Here is an 18,170-nt window from a genome sequence, read left to right on the forward strand (position 1 = left end):
TACACCAGATGTGTCCTAACTCATTATGGCTGCTGTGGTTATGTAACTAGGCAGGGACCACAAGAGACCTGAGGTTTTCTTGTTCCTTGTTCTGCCACAGACTTCCTATGTGACAACTGGCACATTTAATCTCTTGTGTCTCAGGACAAGCTGCTGTACAGAAAAAATTGTCACAGTGAAAAGGAGAGAGTATTTTCAGCATGTGAAGTGCTCAGATACTACAGTGGCACAGGAAACAATGAAAAACGAATGACTGCACAGGAGGTGCAAGTGGAAATTAGCAGAAAGAGGCAGGATGTTATGTCTCCTAAGCAAAGTTGTGTGCCCTGTGAAGGGAAAGGTAATCTAGATTAATTTGGACCGAGAGTCATAATGCCCCAACTATTCCTACTGCTTCTTATCATGCTTCCTTTCCATACATGTTCTTTTGATGGCATCGCTACAAACTACCGGTGCACATCTGAAGCTGCATAATTGTAATGTTTCCTTGCGCAGACATCTTCTGGAAGAGATCTGACAACTGCCTACCTCGTGGTATATGTGCTTAACATGCCATGGATCAATCACAAGTTGAACACTCACATTGCAGAATGGACGCTCCATCCCAGTGTCAGCGGCAGTCTAGTGCTTTCCGTACAGTGTGAAAGCAGGGTTAAGAATCTTGGAATAACCACTTGCTGCCCAACTTTATGATTGAGAGACAATGCTACATTGAAGCTGTATCGTTTCAGATGAAGAATCAGGACCCTGAGAGATATGAGAGAAGGACAAATGTTAATCTCAAGACAGACATCAGAGAAAACCTATTCAAAAATCCAAGTAGCCCTGTTTACAAATTGCAGTCACCCGACTCTAAAACAGATTATTACTTCGGGGTGGTAGGGAAACACTATCCACCTCTTATCTGGCAAGAGACATGTAATTACTCTCCTGACCATCACTCAACTTTGTGCAAGGTGCAGAGTGCAGACTCTGCTGACTCAAGAGGTTTCCTGTTTTGATCCGTATCACGTCAACCTTCAGTCAAGCAGAAGCAAGCAGCTCTTACCAAACTCATTATTTCTCGAAAGCAGTGACAGGTAGGAAACAATTGAAATACTACTATTATAGGCCAGAATGATAGTATATTACTCCCAGATATTCCAGACTGAGGTAGGGATCACACAGGTGCCCAAAACCGAGGAGGAACTGTGCCCACGGCAAGATGTGTACTTGGTTTATCTGTCACGACACCTTCTCTTTGAAAGAGCTTTTGATCACAACAGTATAAAGAGCCTGAAAAGATCTCCTTACACTGAATCTTCTCCCTTATGCTGCACTTTGTACTGCCTATTTAGATCATGCAGCTGTGTCATCACTTATGTTGAGCTAATATTCAAAACCTATGACAAGGGTTTTGCAGTGCTAGCATAAATACACTATTTAAGCAAAATGCAAGCTAACTACCAAGTTACTGGGTTCAGTGTGAGTATACCTGGGACAAGGACATAGGCCTGATAAAGTCAACCAACAGACTCTTTCAGGTTTACATCCCACCATAAAATGATCCCTGCCTCCAAGCACTTCCACTCTAAATCATGAACTGAACCCAACCACGTGGTCAGAAACTGTTGAGCATGCCATTAACCCTCAGTGTCTGCCTTCTTCCTCAAAGTGCCATAGTTACCCAGACAGAAAACAGGTATCAGCATGGGAAGAATTAACTGATCAAAGTAAAACCCGCTATGTACCTTCTGGAACTAACGCCTCCAACTCAGTCCTGCCCATCAGGTCAGCTGAGCACAAAATATTAAAATCCCAGAAAACATTTACTATTCCCACTTCCCTCACACCTCAGAAACCCCAAGAAAAGGGGAAGAGGAAAACTCAGGCCTCCTGTGTAGTGATAAGGAGGAAGAAAGCAGTGTTGCGGAGGGTGCCCAAGAGAATTTCTTTAGAGGGAAACTGAAGAACAGCATGAAGACCAGTGTCTGCACATGCATCCTTCTCATGCGCTGACCACCATGCATGCTGTCCTACCCGCTTTCCCAGCTTTACTCTCAGAGGAACTTTTGGTTGCAATTTTGTAACATGTGCTTCCAGAAAAGACAGGAACAGATGTCAACATTTACCTGGGAAGCCTGTTGAACTTGTGTGTGACAACAGCAGACTTTCCATTGCACTTCTCGCAGGAATACTCGATCTCCTCTGCCTGTTTAAGAGAACAGAAAAATGACTGAGAACAGAAGACACAACAAACAGATCTTGACAGAAAGCACATTGCTTCTGGCTGTCACAAAAGCTCTTCCAAACAGCAGTCACACTTAAAATTATAATCACCTTCAACATGACCTAACAAGAGGGCATCTGCTAAGAGGACAATTAGCAGACCTCATAATTTGGCAACATATCCACTAATACAGGTGGAATTTTTACTGCAAGTCTATTGCAGACCAGCGAATTAGCCACAGTTCAGAGAAATTAGCTTCCAACAAGAAGGGACAATCTTGCAAGGCTTACAGTTTTCTCTCCCACAGTCAGTTGTTTTTTTCCCCCCCAATAACCTCTGGTAGAACATAATTTGCCATGAAGCTTTCTCTCTTTTGTTCAAAACCTCAACTTTGTTCCTGAAAAGCTATCCTCATCTGAACTTTTCAAGGATGTGCTGCACTAGAGTAGAGTTTTGAACAGACAGCAGAAGGGGAAGCACCACTGTGCTGAAATTACATGACTTAGCCATCAAACATTTCTACAGCCCTTTTCTTTAAGTGAGGCCAAACGACACTGCTATAATTTTAAGATTTTTTTAAAGTCATAAGACCTCCACCAGCTTTTAGAAGAGTAAGTCTGTCATTCTATCTGCTGAAAACACTACCTGTAAATGGAGAAAAAACACAGGTCTGTCCCAACATATACAACACTAATTCACAGACGTAAGGCTCATTTTTAGCTTTCAGAAACCTCACCTTGAAACTCTACTTACATCATGAGCATCCACACATTACAGGTATTTTTTTAATTGTTAAATCTGCATGACCTTTTTCCTGTATGCTAATTTAGGCCACTACATAAGCTGTTGAAGCATCGAAGCTCAGGAGAGGAAGCAGCAATTCCTAAGTGATTATCTCAATCTGACAGCCTCCCTTCTCCCCTTTGTATTTGTTTATGCCTCAACTCTTCCACCAAAAAATGGGGCAGTTTACCTGTTTCACAGATCAGTTAATTTCTGCACCGCACTTTACAACAAAAATTCCTGTATAACATTAATGTGCAAACCTCAAAAAAGTGCAAAGTTAATTATTTTGCATGCCTGCAATCACTGTCACAGAAACTAATAATCAGCTATACAATCAAAATTTCCATATGGTACATAACCTACACATACTCCACAGTGAATAAAAACAATCCCAAAACTATGTACCCGAAAAAAGAGGTCAAGGGAATCCTGGATCGATCGAGAAGGAAGCAATTTCTTTCTTCGAGGAAGGTCAATGGAGAGGTCATTAAACTGTTCTCGTTTGGTGACTGTTTCACCACACCTAAGAAAGAAACACAGTTATGTAAGTCTGATGAAAAATATACTTGAAATTAATGACAACTTTTTTTTTTTAGGCTGAAGTAACTAACTTCTCAGTAAATATACACCTCAATGTATTTTTACTCATCAAAATGAAACTGATGCATAAAAAAGCTGAATTTTGGGATTTCACTTTGATGCTTTAGAAGTTGAAAGAAACATTTGTGTAAGGGTGAGAACAAAAAAACAGACTGCCTTGGAGAGGAAAGTGATCAGGTATACGAGAAGTCAAAGTGACTGCTACGTAGCTGAACACACCTCCTTCATTCAGCATTCTTATGAGAAAAGAATTGAGCCCAGCCCAGAGGAAGGGAAAGCATAGAAATACTTTCAAACTGGTTTTAGAAACAAAAAAGTAGAGTCCGTCTTAAAAAAAAAAATCTCAATTTTCTTATGCTTTTTTGGAGGGGGTCAGGGAAGACCCTACAGTAATTTCTTTTCAATAATTATTACCTGCATGCAATTTACTTTTTATTATTTTAGGGAACTAATGTATCCTGAATGGGAATCGGCTGCATAGATCACACACAATGAATGGCCAGACATACTGGCTTATATCTTTTCCACGATAACCTAGAGACAGAAGAAAATGCTTTGCCCTGGAAGCCCTTAGAAAGAACAAATTAAAAATATGGCTTTTTTTTTTTTTTTTTTTTTTTAAGAGGAAACACTACTTGGCTGAACCCCACTTTTCTCTCTATTCTCATACAACCAGTACACAAAAAGCAAATCACAGAGTCTTTCCACTGCATATGTAATGAAGAACTAGATGGTACAAGACCGTTGAAAGAAGGCTTGTAGCTGCAGACAGCGTGGTGTGAGGTTACAGCATTTCTAGACCACAGAATATTTCCTAAATACCTAGCTTTGGAAAAAACACAGTTCTTAGTTCTAGTTATAGACTGCAGATAAAGTCATGTAAGATGGAAACGCTTCCCAGACTTTTAAGGTAAGTCCAAGAAAAGCTCTGAAGTGTACTTACATTTTGCAAATGATAGAATGCTGAACCTCAAACTCTAAGTTACTGATAACTGGACACGTATAAACTTTGGTGGCTGAGAGGTCATCAGAAGCCCGTCCAGGTGAGTTATCCTCATTAGGGACTGGCTCACTCTTCCAAGTTTTGTTTAACTTTTCCATGTCTTCCTTCAGCTGATCCAGACACTGGCTCAAGAACTCATGTGCATCCTAGAAATGGGGCAAACTCAAAGTGATTTTGTACAACTTCATTCAGTGTCTTTCTCTCAAACACACAAACAGACTGGGGAAATTATGTTTTAGTTCATTGCATTCAGCAATACTAAGGCAGTTCTGCTCTACCAAACAGCAGGCAATTGTTGTCATTCAATCTAAAGCTCCAGTCACTGTCAAACAGAGCTGAAGCTTGACAGGAATTCAATGCAGTCCAAACACTGAACAAATTACACATAATTGTTTCTAGACAATGTGGTACTTACGTTCTGCATGTACCCAGAAAATCTCTCTGCAGTAGCTGAAATGGCACTTTTCACCTTCTTGAGCAGCTCTTTCTTAACCTCAGGGCTGCAGACATCCTTTTTAGCAAGAAGGTGGGCAAAACGTCTGCAGAAGTCAATACAATGAAACACTGATTGGCTTTCCAGGACTTTAGAGAAACAAAATAAAACTAACGATACCTCATTCTAAGAGTCCCTAAAAGCTTTTCTCCTGTCATAAAGTGGTTTAGGAGTTCTGTATGAAAATATCTCATATATAATTAACCTTTTCCATTTCAAGTATTTTGAAATCTCATTTAAGGCCATCATTGGAACAGGACCCAAATGAACAAAAAAATTCCACAATCTTTTAACGTAAAGAGAAGAGCCTTATAAAGCTCTATAAACTTATTTCTGCTATATCTTTTACAATGAGAAAGAAATCCCTCACAATGCTTTTTTAAAACATTTGTACTGACAAGCGATATGAAATCACATGGCACCTATTTTGGTGCAACACAAAATCATTAGATTCAACTTGCATGGTCAGACAGGTTTCTATTTATTTGTTTATTTTTAAATTTCCGCTCTGTTTTAAGCCGTACTTCTTTTGGAAGTAAAACATTACAACAGAGTAGAAAAAGCTGTAACATGAGGAGTTCCTGGGTTCAAGCTACAGATAGTGTTACTGAAATTTGTTAAAACACTGTTGAAATTTACTTTACCTGTGCCTCTCAGTTATTGTGATTAGTTATCATTTTCACAGGAAATACACACCCAATATATTCCAAGCACAACAGTTTTGGTCATAATACATACATGGGAAGGTGATAGGAAGATGTCATGTTCTATGACACACACGCAAAAAAAGAAAGACAGAAAAGACCTGTGCAATCCCCTCCCATCCCAAAGCAACAACTAATACGCAGTTACCCAAAGAAGCCAGGCAGTTTACTGCAGCTCAACAAGTTTCTCCTATTCTGCTGAGCTACATGCTCTCCTAAACCTCTACAACTGCTCAGTGAAGCATATTAGGAAACACACCTTTTTACCACAAAGAAGTTGACAGGCAATCGCTTTTCAACCAGAAAAACATTCATCATGTTAGATCAGGTGCCCATACCCAAACCAATAAAAGCCAAAGTAGACGCCACTGAGTACCAACTCTGACTTGTACTTAGGCACAGGAGCACACACTGCCCTCCATCAGAGGTACTGCGGCACAAGCTCTACCCGCAGTTTACCATCAGGTATATGGGGCACAAGCTTCAGAGGTCTTTTTACAAAAATTATGGAGAGGACATTTCGAGAGGAACACGGAACAACCTCCGATCCCGAGTAGCGTAGGACGAGTTCAAGAAAACACAGCAAAAATAGAAATGACTCCAAAAGAGATAAAACACTAAAATGGAAACAGAAATGGTTCTGATAATCCTGAGTCTTGTTCAGTGATAGAAAAGAAACAAGGTACGCAAGAGCATATATAATAAAAAAAAACAAATGGCAGAGAGTGCAGTACGTAGAGCAAACAACAGTTTGTCTTTCTGAGAGACATATAATGGAATCTAAACGGCACAAGAACCCAAAAATTTCAAATAGAAAAGTTTCACGTATTAAAGAAGCCTTTGGAATTTCTTGACATGAGGTTTGACTGAGCTGAGAGTTCAGCTGAATTTAGAAAAAGATTAAGTATGCAGAACTGGAACACTCTCCACAGCTACTAGACAAAGGATATTTTTCAAAAAGGCATTAGCCTTCATATAGCAGGTGAAGTTAGTGACCAGCTTAAACCCAAGCTGATAATGTTTTAAAAAGAAGTTATTCTGCATCTATTTATTTTGCAGTTTCTTGCATTTCTTCTGAACCATTTAATTCTGCCACTAGAAATACAGCAGAAGATATAAAAGACTGCCTGTAAGTAGGCATTGCAATTTTTAAGAGCCTACTTCCTATTATAAAGTAAAACTACAAAATACAGAGAGTTCTAGGATTTATTTTATCCACACATGCAAATTACCCTCTACAAAAGTGCTTCAGTATTACAAAACTAGTTCCTCAATAAGGAAAGAGAAAATATCCTTCCCAGAAAGTGAATTTTACCTGATCAGAGCATTCAGTGGAATTTTTTTCCATGGGATACCCTGCTTGAGCAAATCATTAGCAAAAGACTGAATTGAAAACAAGGACTGCAGAATGGCATTCATATAGCAGGTGTTTCCCAAGTTTGAAAATCTGAAAAAAAGAAGATTGAACGCGGTATGCATGTCAATGTGTAAACACGCCAATGTTAAACACAGCACTACTAACATTTAGGACATTCATCCCAGCCACTCTCCGCAAAGCTGCTTCTTGGCGCTGTCCTCACACCTTTCACACTAAACTGAAAACTCATGGAAGGCGGCATTTATCAGGAAAGCACCTATGAGTTTCTACAATCAAAATTTAAAAGAAAAAAGTGCGCATATACACAAGATAGAGAAATGAATCAGCAAACTGTAAGAAAGGAGTATGCATTACCTGAAATTATTGTATCTCTAAAATACTCAGGAAGTAAATTTAAGAATACATATTTTCCAAACTAGGAGGAGTGTTCCCTGTCTCAGCATTCATTAATTTCAGGATTTTTTTTTCATTAAATAATTACAACAAGAATGTGCATGTTCTGATGATCAAAGTGTACATGTCAGATAAAGAAAATTAAATTTACCCTTGTAATTGTTGTTGAGGATGAGTGGCAAGGGGCACTCGGGGTTTGTTCCACCCTGTGTAATCTTGATTAGATCTCATTTTTTTAACAGAAAGAGGGGCAGGCTGAGAAAGAAAACCCAGGCTTCTTTTGGCTGAAGGGGTCTGGTTGGATACAGTAGACCTAAAAACATAAAAGGATAAGACGTGTAAGATTTCTAATACTCTTCCTAAAATAGCCATACTCCATGACACTGGAATTGTATCACTATAGGAGACAAGGACTGGTAAAGTCACACAAGATAAATGGCATGTGCCGTAATGCGAAAGAGGTGAGAGAGAGAGAACTTCTTTCCAGAGCACTTAAATACTTTGTTTGATTAAATTTCCTTGCATCCACAGGTGTGCAGGCAGTGTAACCAAGTCCTTTGTCTCCAAGATATTTAACAATTCCCCCCACTGTATGATGAGAGGAAGAATGATCACATAGCATGAGATCACCACTCCTAAGATATGCTTAAAATTCACATCTGGACCAGAGTCTTAATTTTCAGCCTCTTGTTCTTGTAACCTAATCACTCTGGACCTCAGTCCCTCATGTGTAAAGCATGGACAATGCTTCTTTTTTTCCTTGATCTTCTATCTCATCTATCTAGGGCAGAGACCGACAGTGTGATTGCACAGCATCTAACACAGAAGAATCCCAACCTCAGCAGGATTCAGTATTACTAAAATACTGTTATTAAAAATATAGTTTCATGCCATTTATCTACTTTGGAAAAAATGATGCAAGGATTAATTCTAAAGTTCCAGAGTTTATATAGAATTTGAATCATCTAGAGTTAACGTATCATCTGGATCAGTCATTCACAATGACTCTAAGAAACTTAAGTGATTTTAGAAAGTCTATTGCAAGCAGTAACTGGAGTTTGTAGATGTAACTAGAGCAATTGTAGCCACCCTGAACACCTAGGTTGTACTCCTGGGGGAAAAGAAAATTAAACGTTTTATGCATATAAGCTATATAACACATGATAAACACACAGGAAACTGCAGATCTTAATTCCTGGGAAAGAACTGTCATTTGCAGTTCATGCTAGTGAATCAGTCCTACCTGTCCAGGGTGGAACTGCCAGTGGAGTACTCTTTTGATGAAGACCGACTACCATAAAAGGATGATGACTGCAGTGGTAAAATACCTTGAAAAACAGAAAGAGAGGCAGGTCATTTTGTTCCAGGTAACTCAGCTATTTATACAATATACAATTGTTTAAAAGTATTGAGTCAAAAGGTTTAAAAACCCTCAAATACTGTTTTCCAGAATTGGTTGGGAAAGTGCTGACACACATACTTAGAAGTACTAATGCGAATATTAATAATATGTAAGTAAAGACATGCTGGAGTTTTAATTTAATTTAATACCATAATCTTCATCAAATCCAAATTGCAATATGAAGCATTAAAAAGTCATCGAATCATCTTAACTATCTGAAAGATAATAAAAATCCACCTTTTGTTCAAATATACAAGATATACATAACACAAAGCTCACCAATGGTTTCCAGTACAGCGCTCTCAAAATTCAAGGTAAATATGCAGAAACGAGAACAGTTTCCCTTCCCACTCCAAATTCCACAGTAAATTACTATATGCTTGGGGCAAAATAGGATTGTTTCATTGTTCTGATATCACTGTGTCAGATCCTGAGACTCTTAACGCCTCAGATGGTGCCTCATAAAAAAAATGCTCTCAAGAGAAAAAAACCACCTATTACAGTGAATCACAGTGTAATTCAGTTTGGATAATGAATAAACACTTGCTTCTATCCCAGTTCAAAGTGGTTTGAGCCATGCAACTTTCAAAAATGCAGATATATGAAGGAATTTTGCAATACTGGTACCTGAACTTGCAGGTATACACTCACAGATTTAATTTTGACTCTAAAGAGCGAACCAGATTTTCATTCAGAGATAAACATTTGCGTTACTGGATCCTCCAGTAACATGTTTGTACCATCAGAGCTGCACTAAAAAAAGAAGGCATTCAGCAACATTCCCCGTAAAAACAAGATCTTGAATGCATTCCCCTTTATGGGGAAAGAGGCTCGGTATTTATTAGTAAAACTGAAGAATGGTGCTGTTAATAGCATATGTACATACTGTCAATATTTCTATATTGTCTATAAAGCTTTGTCACACACTGGTATCCAATAGAACTTTGGTACAAACAGAACAAAAAGTCCTGTCCCCAAAGAGTTCCCCGGCTAAGCCCTGGGGAAGAGATAGGGAAGTAAAAGCAAACAGTACACATTTTTAGCACAAAACCCAGCCTACAATTCATGTGGGCATTAACAGCAAAGGAGAGCTTTAAAAATAAACAAGAAATCAAGCAAAAAGAAAACCCTTAGGTGTTTACAGGAATCCCCTCTCAAGGGGAAGGGCAGCTTGGAGCAAAGTTTGAAGCTGCTTATTGAATTTTCAAACAAGGCGGCACACGGGCTGGCATCAGCACCTAAGTACAAAGGTCAGGGTCACACTCGAGGCTTTGAAAACGAAGGCAAGTTGTTTGTGTCTCATACACAGCTCTGTAGGAAGCAAGAAAGTTAGCGGTACAGGGAAAGCAGATTAGGAAAATCACCTCTGCAACAACTTTCTAAACTAATATCAAATGGGTAAAATCGTACTAATCAAAGCCAGGTATTATTTGGCTTTACTTCTTTTTTTTTAATTTTTTTTTTACCTGATGTCCTATTTTCCTCTGCCTGCTTCAGATTCAACTGTTTCTCTCTGCTACTGTTCAAGTACTTCCATGCTGGATCACTCAAGGCTTTATTATTCCTACAGATAAACAAAAGTGGAAGTCAGTGCAGTTACAGAAGATACAAGATATTCCTGCTTGATATTTACAACTTGTTTTAAAGCATTTCTCTCCTGTCACCTTTAATGCTTGACTATGGAACAGTTAAACTTTACGCGCAGATAAATTTAACCAATTCATTTAAACAAGCCTTCTTACTTAGGATCAAATGCGATTTCAAACAAATGGAGCTTATTCTCCAAATGGCAATTTCCCTTTATGAATTTTGTTTTGTAAAGGGTCAAAGCAAGCTCAATAAAGAAGGCACCTATTGCTACACACATATGACAATCCTGACTAAAATGACAAAAGAAAGATGACAAAATTTGCATGTGCTAGTTCCCATAAATCAACTACTAGAGCAGGTTGTATGTCCCTCATTAATCCTGAATGCAAACCACATTTCAAGCACCCAGCGTGTTCAGAAGTTCACTAGTGGCAGGCCTGTACCATGTTGCTGAGACAGGAAATACCCAAGCATTCTTTTCAGAAAAATTTGCCTTTACAAACAAATGAAGAGTTTAAAATCAAAAACTAGAAACAACGGTTACTTACGTTGAAGAATCATTCTCTTTGGGATAATCTTCACTCATTTCTGAACCAGGAAGTTGCGTTCTTTTCCTCTTTTCACTGATGACAGAAAATTTTTGAAGTGGTCATTCTTTCAGAAAGGCTAGTAACGGATCCTCTTCCAACTGAACAGAACTCCTCAATGCTTTCTGTGCATTTTGCACCTATCTTCCACAATCTCCACTTTTATAACATAGCATACAGAGAAGAATTTGGTCTGCCCAACTCTTAAGTTGTTGATAAAGCTCTAGTGCCAGTACCAGCCAGAGGCTAGAAAAGCACGTATTAACATCCTGTTAAAAGCAACAGCAAAACCAGAGGAAGAAACATATTCCCTTCTTACTTCTAGGGATACTGAGTTCCACCTGCAGCTCTATAAAGAGCTAAAATTTAACAATAACATAATAAGAGGCTAATACTCCTACCGATTCTCCAACAAGCCCGTTCTGTGAGGGACTGATGACGCAGGAGATGCTGAAACATTCACCCTGTTGCTAGGTGCTCCAGTTCCAGCAGAATTCTTAACAGACGCTCTTGCTGGGGTACCCAGCACCTTGCGAAACGGATTTTCCTCCTTACTTTCCACGGTCACTCTTTTGGGAGGAGTCTGCAAAACCCAAGGGGAGTGTGTCAGGGAGACAACCGAAACAGTGAAAAACATGACCTTCTTTAGTCTAACCTAGCATTTACGCCACTGCTTTATTTGCTACAGCGTAGCATCCAAAAGCAGAAAAATGCTACTTGTAACAGATTAAGAGAGTTTAACACTAATTAGTCATAGGTAAAATTTTGACTGTATCGATGCAAGTCATAAACATGAAACTCTACTGCAGTAACCAATTTCCCTTCTCACTTTCCAATGCTAAGTCAGTCGAACTTCAGTTTTTTAAAATCTGACATTTGACATTACAAAACCCAAGGCACGATTCCTAACTATCCCCAGATCAATCCTGGATGGTATTAAAAAAAAAAGCAGCCACATTAAAACCCACACAATTAGAACAGTGCCCTGACAGCCTCAGGCCAAGCAAGTGCCACATGTAATGCAATGGAAAGAGCTAATAGTTGGTTGACTAAAGAATGTTGGTCAATTTTAGACTTGAAAATTAAACACATCTAATCTTACCACTGTATACACAGCCTTACGTTTTTTACTGTGAGATTGCCTTTGAGCAACATGTAAAGTTTGTTTTGGGACAACATCAAAAATATTCTCCCTCAGGGCGGTAATACATGTATATTCACAGAGATAATGTAAATTATAGCCAGTAGATACACCATGAAACCTGTGTTATTCGGGGAGAAAAAGAAGAACTAAAAAATTTTGAAGGAAAACCACTTTTGGGGAAAAGTCTGCAAAATTTACACAAAAAACCTGAGCGGAACGCCAGAAATTCAATAACTTTATCCTGATACAAAACTAGGTCAACAGCTTTTCAATATATACATTTGGCTGAAGTCTGCTAAACTCATTAAGACCTATGCTGATTATAACATGTTCAGCTGCTACGTAAGGTGTTCAGTATAAACAAAGAGATATTCAGAACGATGCGAGAAGCAAGTCTTAATCATAGAATCGTTATGGTTGGGAAAGACTTATTTTTTAAGTCCAACCATTACCTAACTCTACCAGGCCCACTTCTAAACCATGTCCCTGAGCACCATGTCTAGATGGCTTTTAAATACATCCAAGGATGGCAATTCAAACACTTCCCTGGGCAGTCTGTTCCAGTCTTTGATAATCCTTTCAGCGTAGAAGTTTTTCCTAATGTCTAACCTAAACCTCCCCTGGTGCAACTTGATGCCATTTCCTCTTGTCCTATCGCTTATTACTTGGTAGAAGAGACCAACGGTAGTTGGTCTTTCAGGTAGTTTTAGAGAGCAATAAGGTCTCCCCTCATGTACTTTTCCTCTATTTCTGTTGCTTCTCTGCCTGACTGATAGCTCAGCATGAAGAAAACATTCTGTCTTCAACAGCCAGACACTGACCTTTCTTATTCACACAGCATACATGGCTCTTCATGAACAAGACACACCATTGCCAACCACCTGGTATACATCTATTCCAAGCCCTCTAGATTACAAAGACTTTGGATGCAAAATGAGTATTTACAGTGCTATTACAACATGCAATAAGAGCATGAGAGGAGGAAACGAATTAAATAAAATTAAGGGAGAGGAAAAATTCAAACAATTAAACAAACCTGGTTCTCTATATAAGAGAATTGCCTATTAGCTTCCTTCTGTGTGGTCCTGCTGCCCAGCACACCTCCAAAGCTGCCAGATCCCTGAGAGGGTTTCCCAGCTGACAGGAAAAGTACACAACATTTGATATGACTGTCATTTAACTGATTGGAATTTTTATTTGTAAGATGTTATTTAGCTGGAGTTGATTTTGGAAGGAACACACTAGATTTCTTGCCAACAGACAGTATGATATTCCAAATGCGCAGACATAAGCACATGTTTACAGATATTCCTTATATTGGTAATTTACTCAGTTGGCAGTAAAGTTCCTATCCTTAAAAAGAACAAAATAAAATAAGAGGTAAAATAAAAAGGAAAGAGACTATGCATGTGCGATAAACAGACAAGAGTTTTTCAAACACCAACATACTTACAACATAAACAATTCCTACATGTTTAATCTCTGCTTATTGTTCAGCATGACAAAGGCACATGATGAGAAAGGTATATAGCAAAAATTGGGGTTCAGGGCCAGAAAGAAGCATTTACACAAAGGCAAAGAAAGTCAGTAACGCAAGGAGGACAAAATGGCTAAAGACGTAAAAAAGAAAACACAGCACCAACCCCTCTCCAAACTGTTATTAACATGATTTATAACAATTGCACTTACCAGTGTGAACTCTGTCTTGATGGACTGCATCCAAATACATCCGCATTTCATTTGCATCTTTAAATGGTACCTTATCAATTGTCAGGAAGCTGGTATCCTTTAGCGTTAGCATCAGGCAGCACAGTTTTCTACCATTTGGTCTTAAGGTCACAGTTTTAATGTTATGGCTTAGCTGAAAACAAGAAATTGACTATAAACATAAATCCATTTTTTAAAGGCCAAAACACTTACAAATTCCAACAAAACACTTCAAATAGAGAGGGTAAGAGGCACTCACACCAAAGTACTTCTCCTTGCTCCACTTCGAGCAAACATTAAGCCTTGCAGAATGAATGCAATTGGTGATCTTGGAAGCTAACAGAACTGAAAGGACAGTATCACTATAGCTCAACAGCCCCTATATTACTGGAAAAGTTTTCTGAAACTTGCTTTGCTATTGAGTGTGACATTTTTGAATGTAAAGGAGCAAGAGCTTCATACAGTCCCATTTAGCTGTCTGAAACTTCTACATCAAGTTTGAAATATAGTTTAAGATGAGGAAAGTTTTAAATGTGAAGTACAAACTTTTACTCACTTTATAATTTGCTCTCAGGGAAGACAGATTTGACATAGCTTAAAAAATTTTGCTGAGGGAGTAAGTCAATAAAAAACATGCTTAGTCTATGTGCAACATTATAACAATTAAGTGGTGTCAAAACTTTCAGGGTTATGGTCAAGCACAAAGACAATTTTAATAAGAAATTGTGCTCCCTAATAATGCTGCTGCTTTATTATACCATTACTTAACTGTTACTTCATGCTAAGTCACCTACAAGAACTGGCTGCTCAGTAAAGGCTCTACTGTTCACGCAGGTTGAGGGTAACTCCTAAAGCAGAGGAAGCAAAAGAATCTCTCACATCTGCAGACTGCATGGAAGTTTGACAATACATACCTAAGCACACTCTCATTTTCAATTCCCTTGTCCTTTTTTGCTTAATTCTTCATTTTGCTGGGGCTTCTTTAGCCTTGCCTAAGATCAAGCACTAGCTACACAATGACCTCTGTGCCAGTATATTGCTATCCTCAATGCTTCATACAAGATTGGAAACCACAGCCAAGGTCATCAGGCACTACACAGGACAGAGGACTGCCCATCAGGCTGGAGTCTTCTCCTAATTTGGCCTGACCTGCATACTGCCATACTACTGACCTAAATAACAATGCTGAATTAATAGATGTGAACACTAATTATACTCTAACACCAAAGTTTCGCTATACGTTGCTCTAGAACCTGTCTTGTCTCCTTCAAATTATACATAAGTTTAAAAATAAAAATTGTTCACAATTTTTATTTAAATTTGTTCAGGTATACGAAAGACTGTGATAGTAAAAGGCCCTCCATGTCCATCAGCGAGATTTCTTTTGTTTCCATGCAGATCTCTAGCTTCTTGGAAAGCCAATCTAGACAAGAGAAGTTTATAAGAGAGGCTGAAAAACCACCTCAATTGGAAATTAAAGGTCTATTTTACTGGGAAAATTACACTTCTGTAATACTTTGTACTCGGTCATTGTGTTTTGGGTTTTTTTTAGGGGGAGGGTGCTTTTTTTTTTTTTAAATATAAGCGAAAAACGTCTTCAAAGACCTAAGAATTTAAAAGGAGGCTCCAAAGTTTTCATCCTTTCCTAAAACATTGAGTCCAGTGCAAAGGGATTACCATTACTTCACCATCTCAGTGCAAAACAACCTATTTAAACTCAAAATGCTATCACGAGAGGGCTCCATCCATACTCTCTGTGCACCTGCTACGAGCCAGCCAGCATCATAAATTCTTGGGAGGTGGGCGTAAACAAAGTATTTCTCTTAATACATATCTAGCCTCTAGGACAACTTAGTCAAAGCCCTGAAACATCAGTAAAACATATCATCTGACATAAGATATTTGATGACACACCAGTCACTGTAGTAAGAAATACAACCCTGGATCCATCCAAATGTTTCATTACAGAAAAGTAAAAAAACATGGGGCAATCACCCACAGTTCTCCCAGAGCAACCTGACAAAAATAGGGAATGCTACTTCTAAAGCAAAATTATCAGGAAATTGTCACGCCTGAAGCAGCACGCAGGAGCACTGTGACAGACTGGGGCCGGCTCACACAAACTACACTCAAGCACAAGCCTGCAGCGCAAGGGGCAGGCAGCTCTCCCTGCCTGCTGCTCGCTCGTGCGTTGTGTTGCTTCAAGATGAACAGGAACAGAAAGCAGATCCCACTGAAAAATAACCACCATCCAAACAAAAACAATAGGTCTAAAGATGCGGCATTCCCTTCTCCTCCTCTGCTGCCATATCAGCCCCTCCACCAGATCTTGTGTTTGGTCCTTTCCCCAAATTAATTCACGTGAAAACCCTCCACTGAGCTCACAGAGAGATCTGAAGCGTGCCAGAGCCAGCACATGCAAGAGGCAGGGAGCAAAACCTGCCCCTTTAGGCCATGGCTAGCTGTTCTATAGGCTCATCCTCCCCATGGAATCACCTTTCGAACCACTGTCACACCATGTCAACACTTGTCCAGGCAGAAAGGAGCGTGTGAGAACAAGCACCCAGGGAAGGCACAAAGGGAAGAAGAGACTGCTCTTCTCAAAAACAATGTGGTCCAACGCTGAATTAAATCAAACAAGCAGTCACAGCATCGCATGCAAGAAGGCAGACGATTCTTTTCAAGTCTACAGTAACAGAGGTAGGAACTATCCACAGCTAATGATTTTCTCACACCTTGATTCCAAGGCAACACAGGCTGCCAGGTTCTTTGCTGATACTTTCCAGTACATTAAGACAACAAAACCTGATCTTCCAAAAATAAAATGAACTTTTTTCCACCAAGTCCACACACTAAAATAAATGGATTAGAGAAAGTTCTGGTGAACACTGCTCATGAAAAAAAAAACAGTGGCTCGAAAAAGCAGAAGCCAACAATTAGATCAGTTCCTAAAGTTACTAAATAAGGATTTTTTTCCCAACCGCTCTTATATACTCTACATATTTTTAAATCATAAAAATTTCTTACAGAAAAACACTTTTTCACATTCTTTCAATTTGCGGCATTTTGCACAAAAAAAAAAAATAATAGGAAGACTGAGCTGAAAATGACTGTAGAATGAAAAAAAGACAATTTAGGCTGAAGATTGCAAGAGAATCCTTAACAGTGATCTGCATCAGTCCCCCAGCGAGGAAACCACATTGCCTCACATTTTAAAAACCTAAAACTGGAACAACTGCTGTTCAGCAAAGTCTTGTATAAACAAGCAGAAAGGTTACAAGTGTGTAACACTGATGCTCTTCAGCTGGGAAAACTGCTAGTACAAAGTGTTCAGGATCTTCACCTCTAGATTCTGCAAATGTACCAGTAACAGAAAGTTACACATTCCAAAAATCTGAACATGTAAACCATAATCCTATATACTTTGGTAACTTTTTTTGTGCTTTTTGGTTCTTCCCATTCAGTGGTATCTCAATGCTGACCTCAACAGATCCTTTAACAATACACGTGAATAATTTACAGGGGAGTTATACAAAGGGATTAGTGTTCAGGAAACGAGGAACAAGAAACAGTGACAGAAGGAAGTTTGCATGACACTTAATAGCCTTGAAGAGTACAGCTGTTCACAAAAGAGCACAATCCATGCACTGCTCAAACAAAAGCCTTAATATTTGGTGTACCTGAAACGTCTTTGGAATTCCTCCAACATTGTAGTGAACCACTAGACTCACTTTGTTGTCCTTCTCCACAATTTCAAAGCTCCCTTCTTTCCATTTTGTAATCCCAGTTTGCATGCTGCGCATCCGGACAGGTCCGTGCACCTTTAGCGGAGCCATGCTTTCTCACGGAAAAGAGCTAACGAGCAAGCGTAGTCCACCTTTAAAACCTGCTAAAAAGGAGAAATTCATAAATAGGCAGGCCAAAGTATTTCTACAGACAGACACCAGCGTAGCTTGAAGTTTCTGTAGGAGATCAGCAGAACTGTTTGGCTAATGTTTTTAAACACAGCGAAGTGAGGCACAAGGCAACTTGGGCTAATAAAATCTCTCCCAGTTTGGGCAGCAACGCGCCGAAGACTCCTCACAGCTGAAAGCCGATCAGACCCAACCCACCGACGCAGAACTTCTCGCAAATCCTTAAAGCAACTTAAAACGAGAAACAGCCCCCCTCTCCC

The 18,170-nt window shown here is 39.1% G+C and overlaps 1 protein-coding gene across 1 annotated transcript in view; it reads right to left on the reverse strand.

Annotated features, from left to right (window-relative positions):
* Positions 1 to 17,832, reverse strand: part of USP37 (ubiquitin specific peptidase 37) — a gene marked incomplete at its 5' end in the record, with an annotated part of 36,415 nt that extends 18,583 nt beyond the window's left edge. Inside the window, 14 exons of the mRNA XM_082483405.1 lie at positions 583 to 747; positions 2,112 to 2,191; positions 3,401 to 3,518; positions 4,539 to 4,744; positions 5,014 to 5,137; positions 7,111 to 7,242; positions 7,718 to 7,879; positions 8,810 to 8,894; positions 10,435 to 10,532; positions 11,107 to 11,181; positions 11,547 to 11,728; positions 13,326 to 13,426; positions 13,979 to 14,150; positions 17,677 to 17,832. Coding sequence (XP_082339531.1) covers positions 583 to 747; positions 2,112 to 2,191; positions 3,401 to 3,518; positions 4,539 to 4,744; positions 5,014 to 5,137; positions 7,111 to 7,242; positions 7,718 to 7,879; positions 8,810 to 8,894; positions 10,435 to 10,532; positions 11,107 to 11,181; positions 11,547 to 11,728; positions 13,326 to 13,426; positions 13,979 to 14,150; positions 17,677 to 17,832 — 1,856 coding nt within the window. The remainder of the gene's footprint in view (positions 1 to 582; positions 748 to 2,111; positions 2,192 to 3,400; positions 3,519 to 4,538; positions 4,745 to 5,013; positions 5,138 to 7,110; positions 7,243 to 7,717; positions 7,880 to 8,809; positions 8,895 to 10,434; positions 10,533 to 11,106; positions 11,182 to 11,546; positions 11,729 to 13,325; positions 13,427 to 13,978; positions 14,151 to 17,676) is intronic.
* Between the last annotated feature and the right edge of the window lie 338 nt (positions 17,833 to 18,170).

This window comes from Vanellus vanellus (genome assembly GCF_965231255.1).
Source record: "Vanellus vanellus genome assembly, chromosome: 5".
Taxonomy (NCBI): domain Eukaryota; kingdom Metazoa; phylum Chordata; class Aves; order Charadriiformes; family Charadriidae; genus Vanellus; species Vanellus vanellus.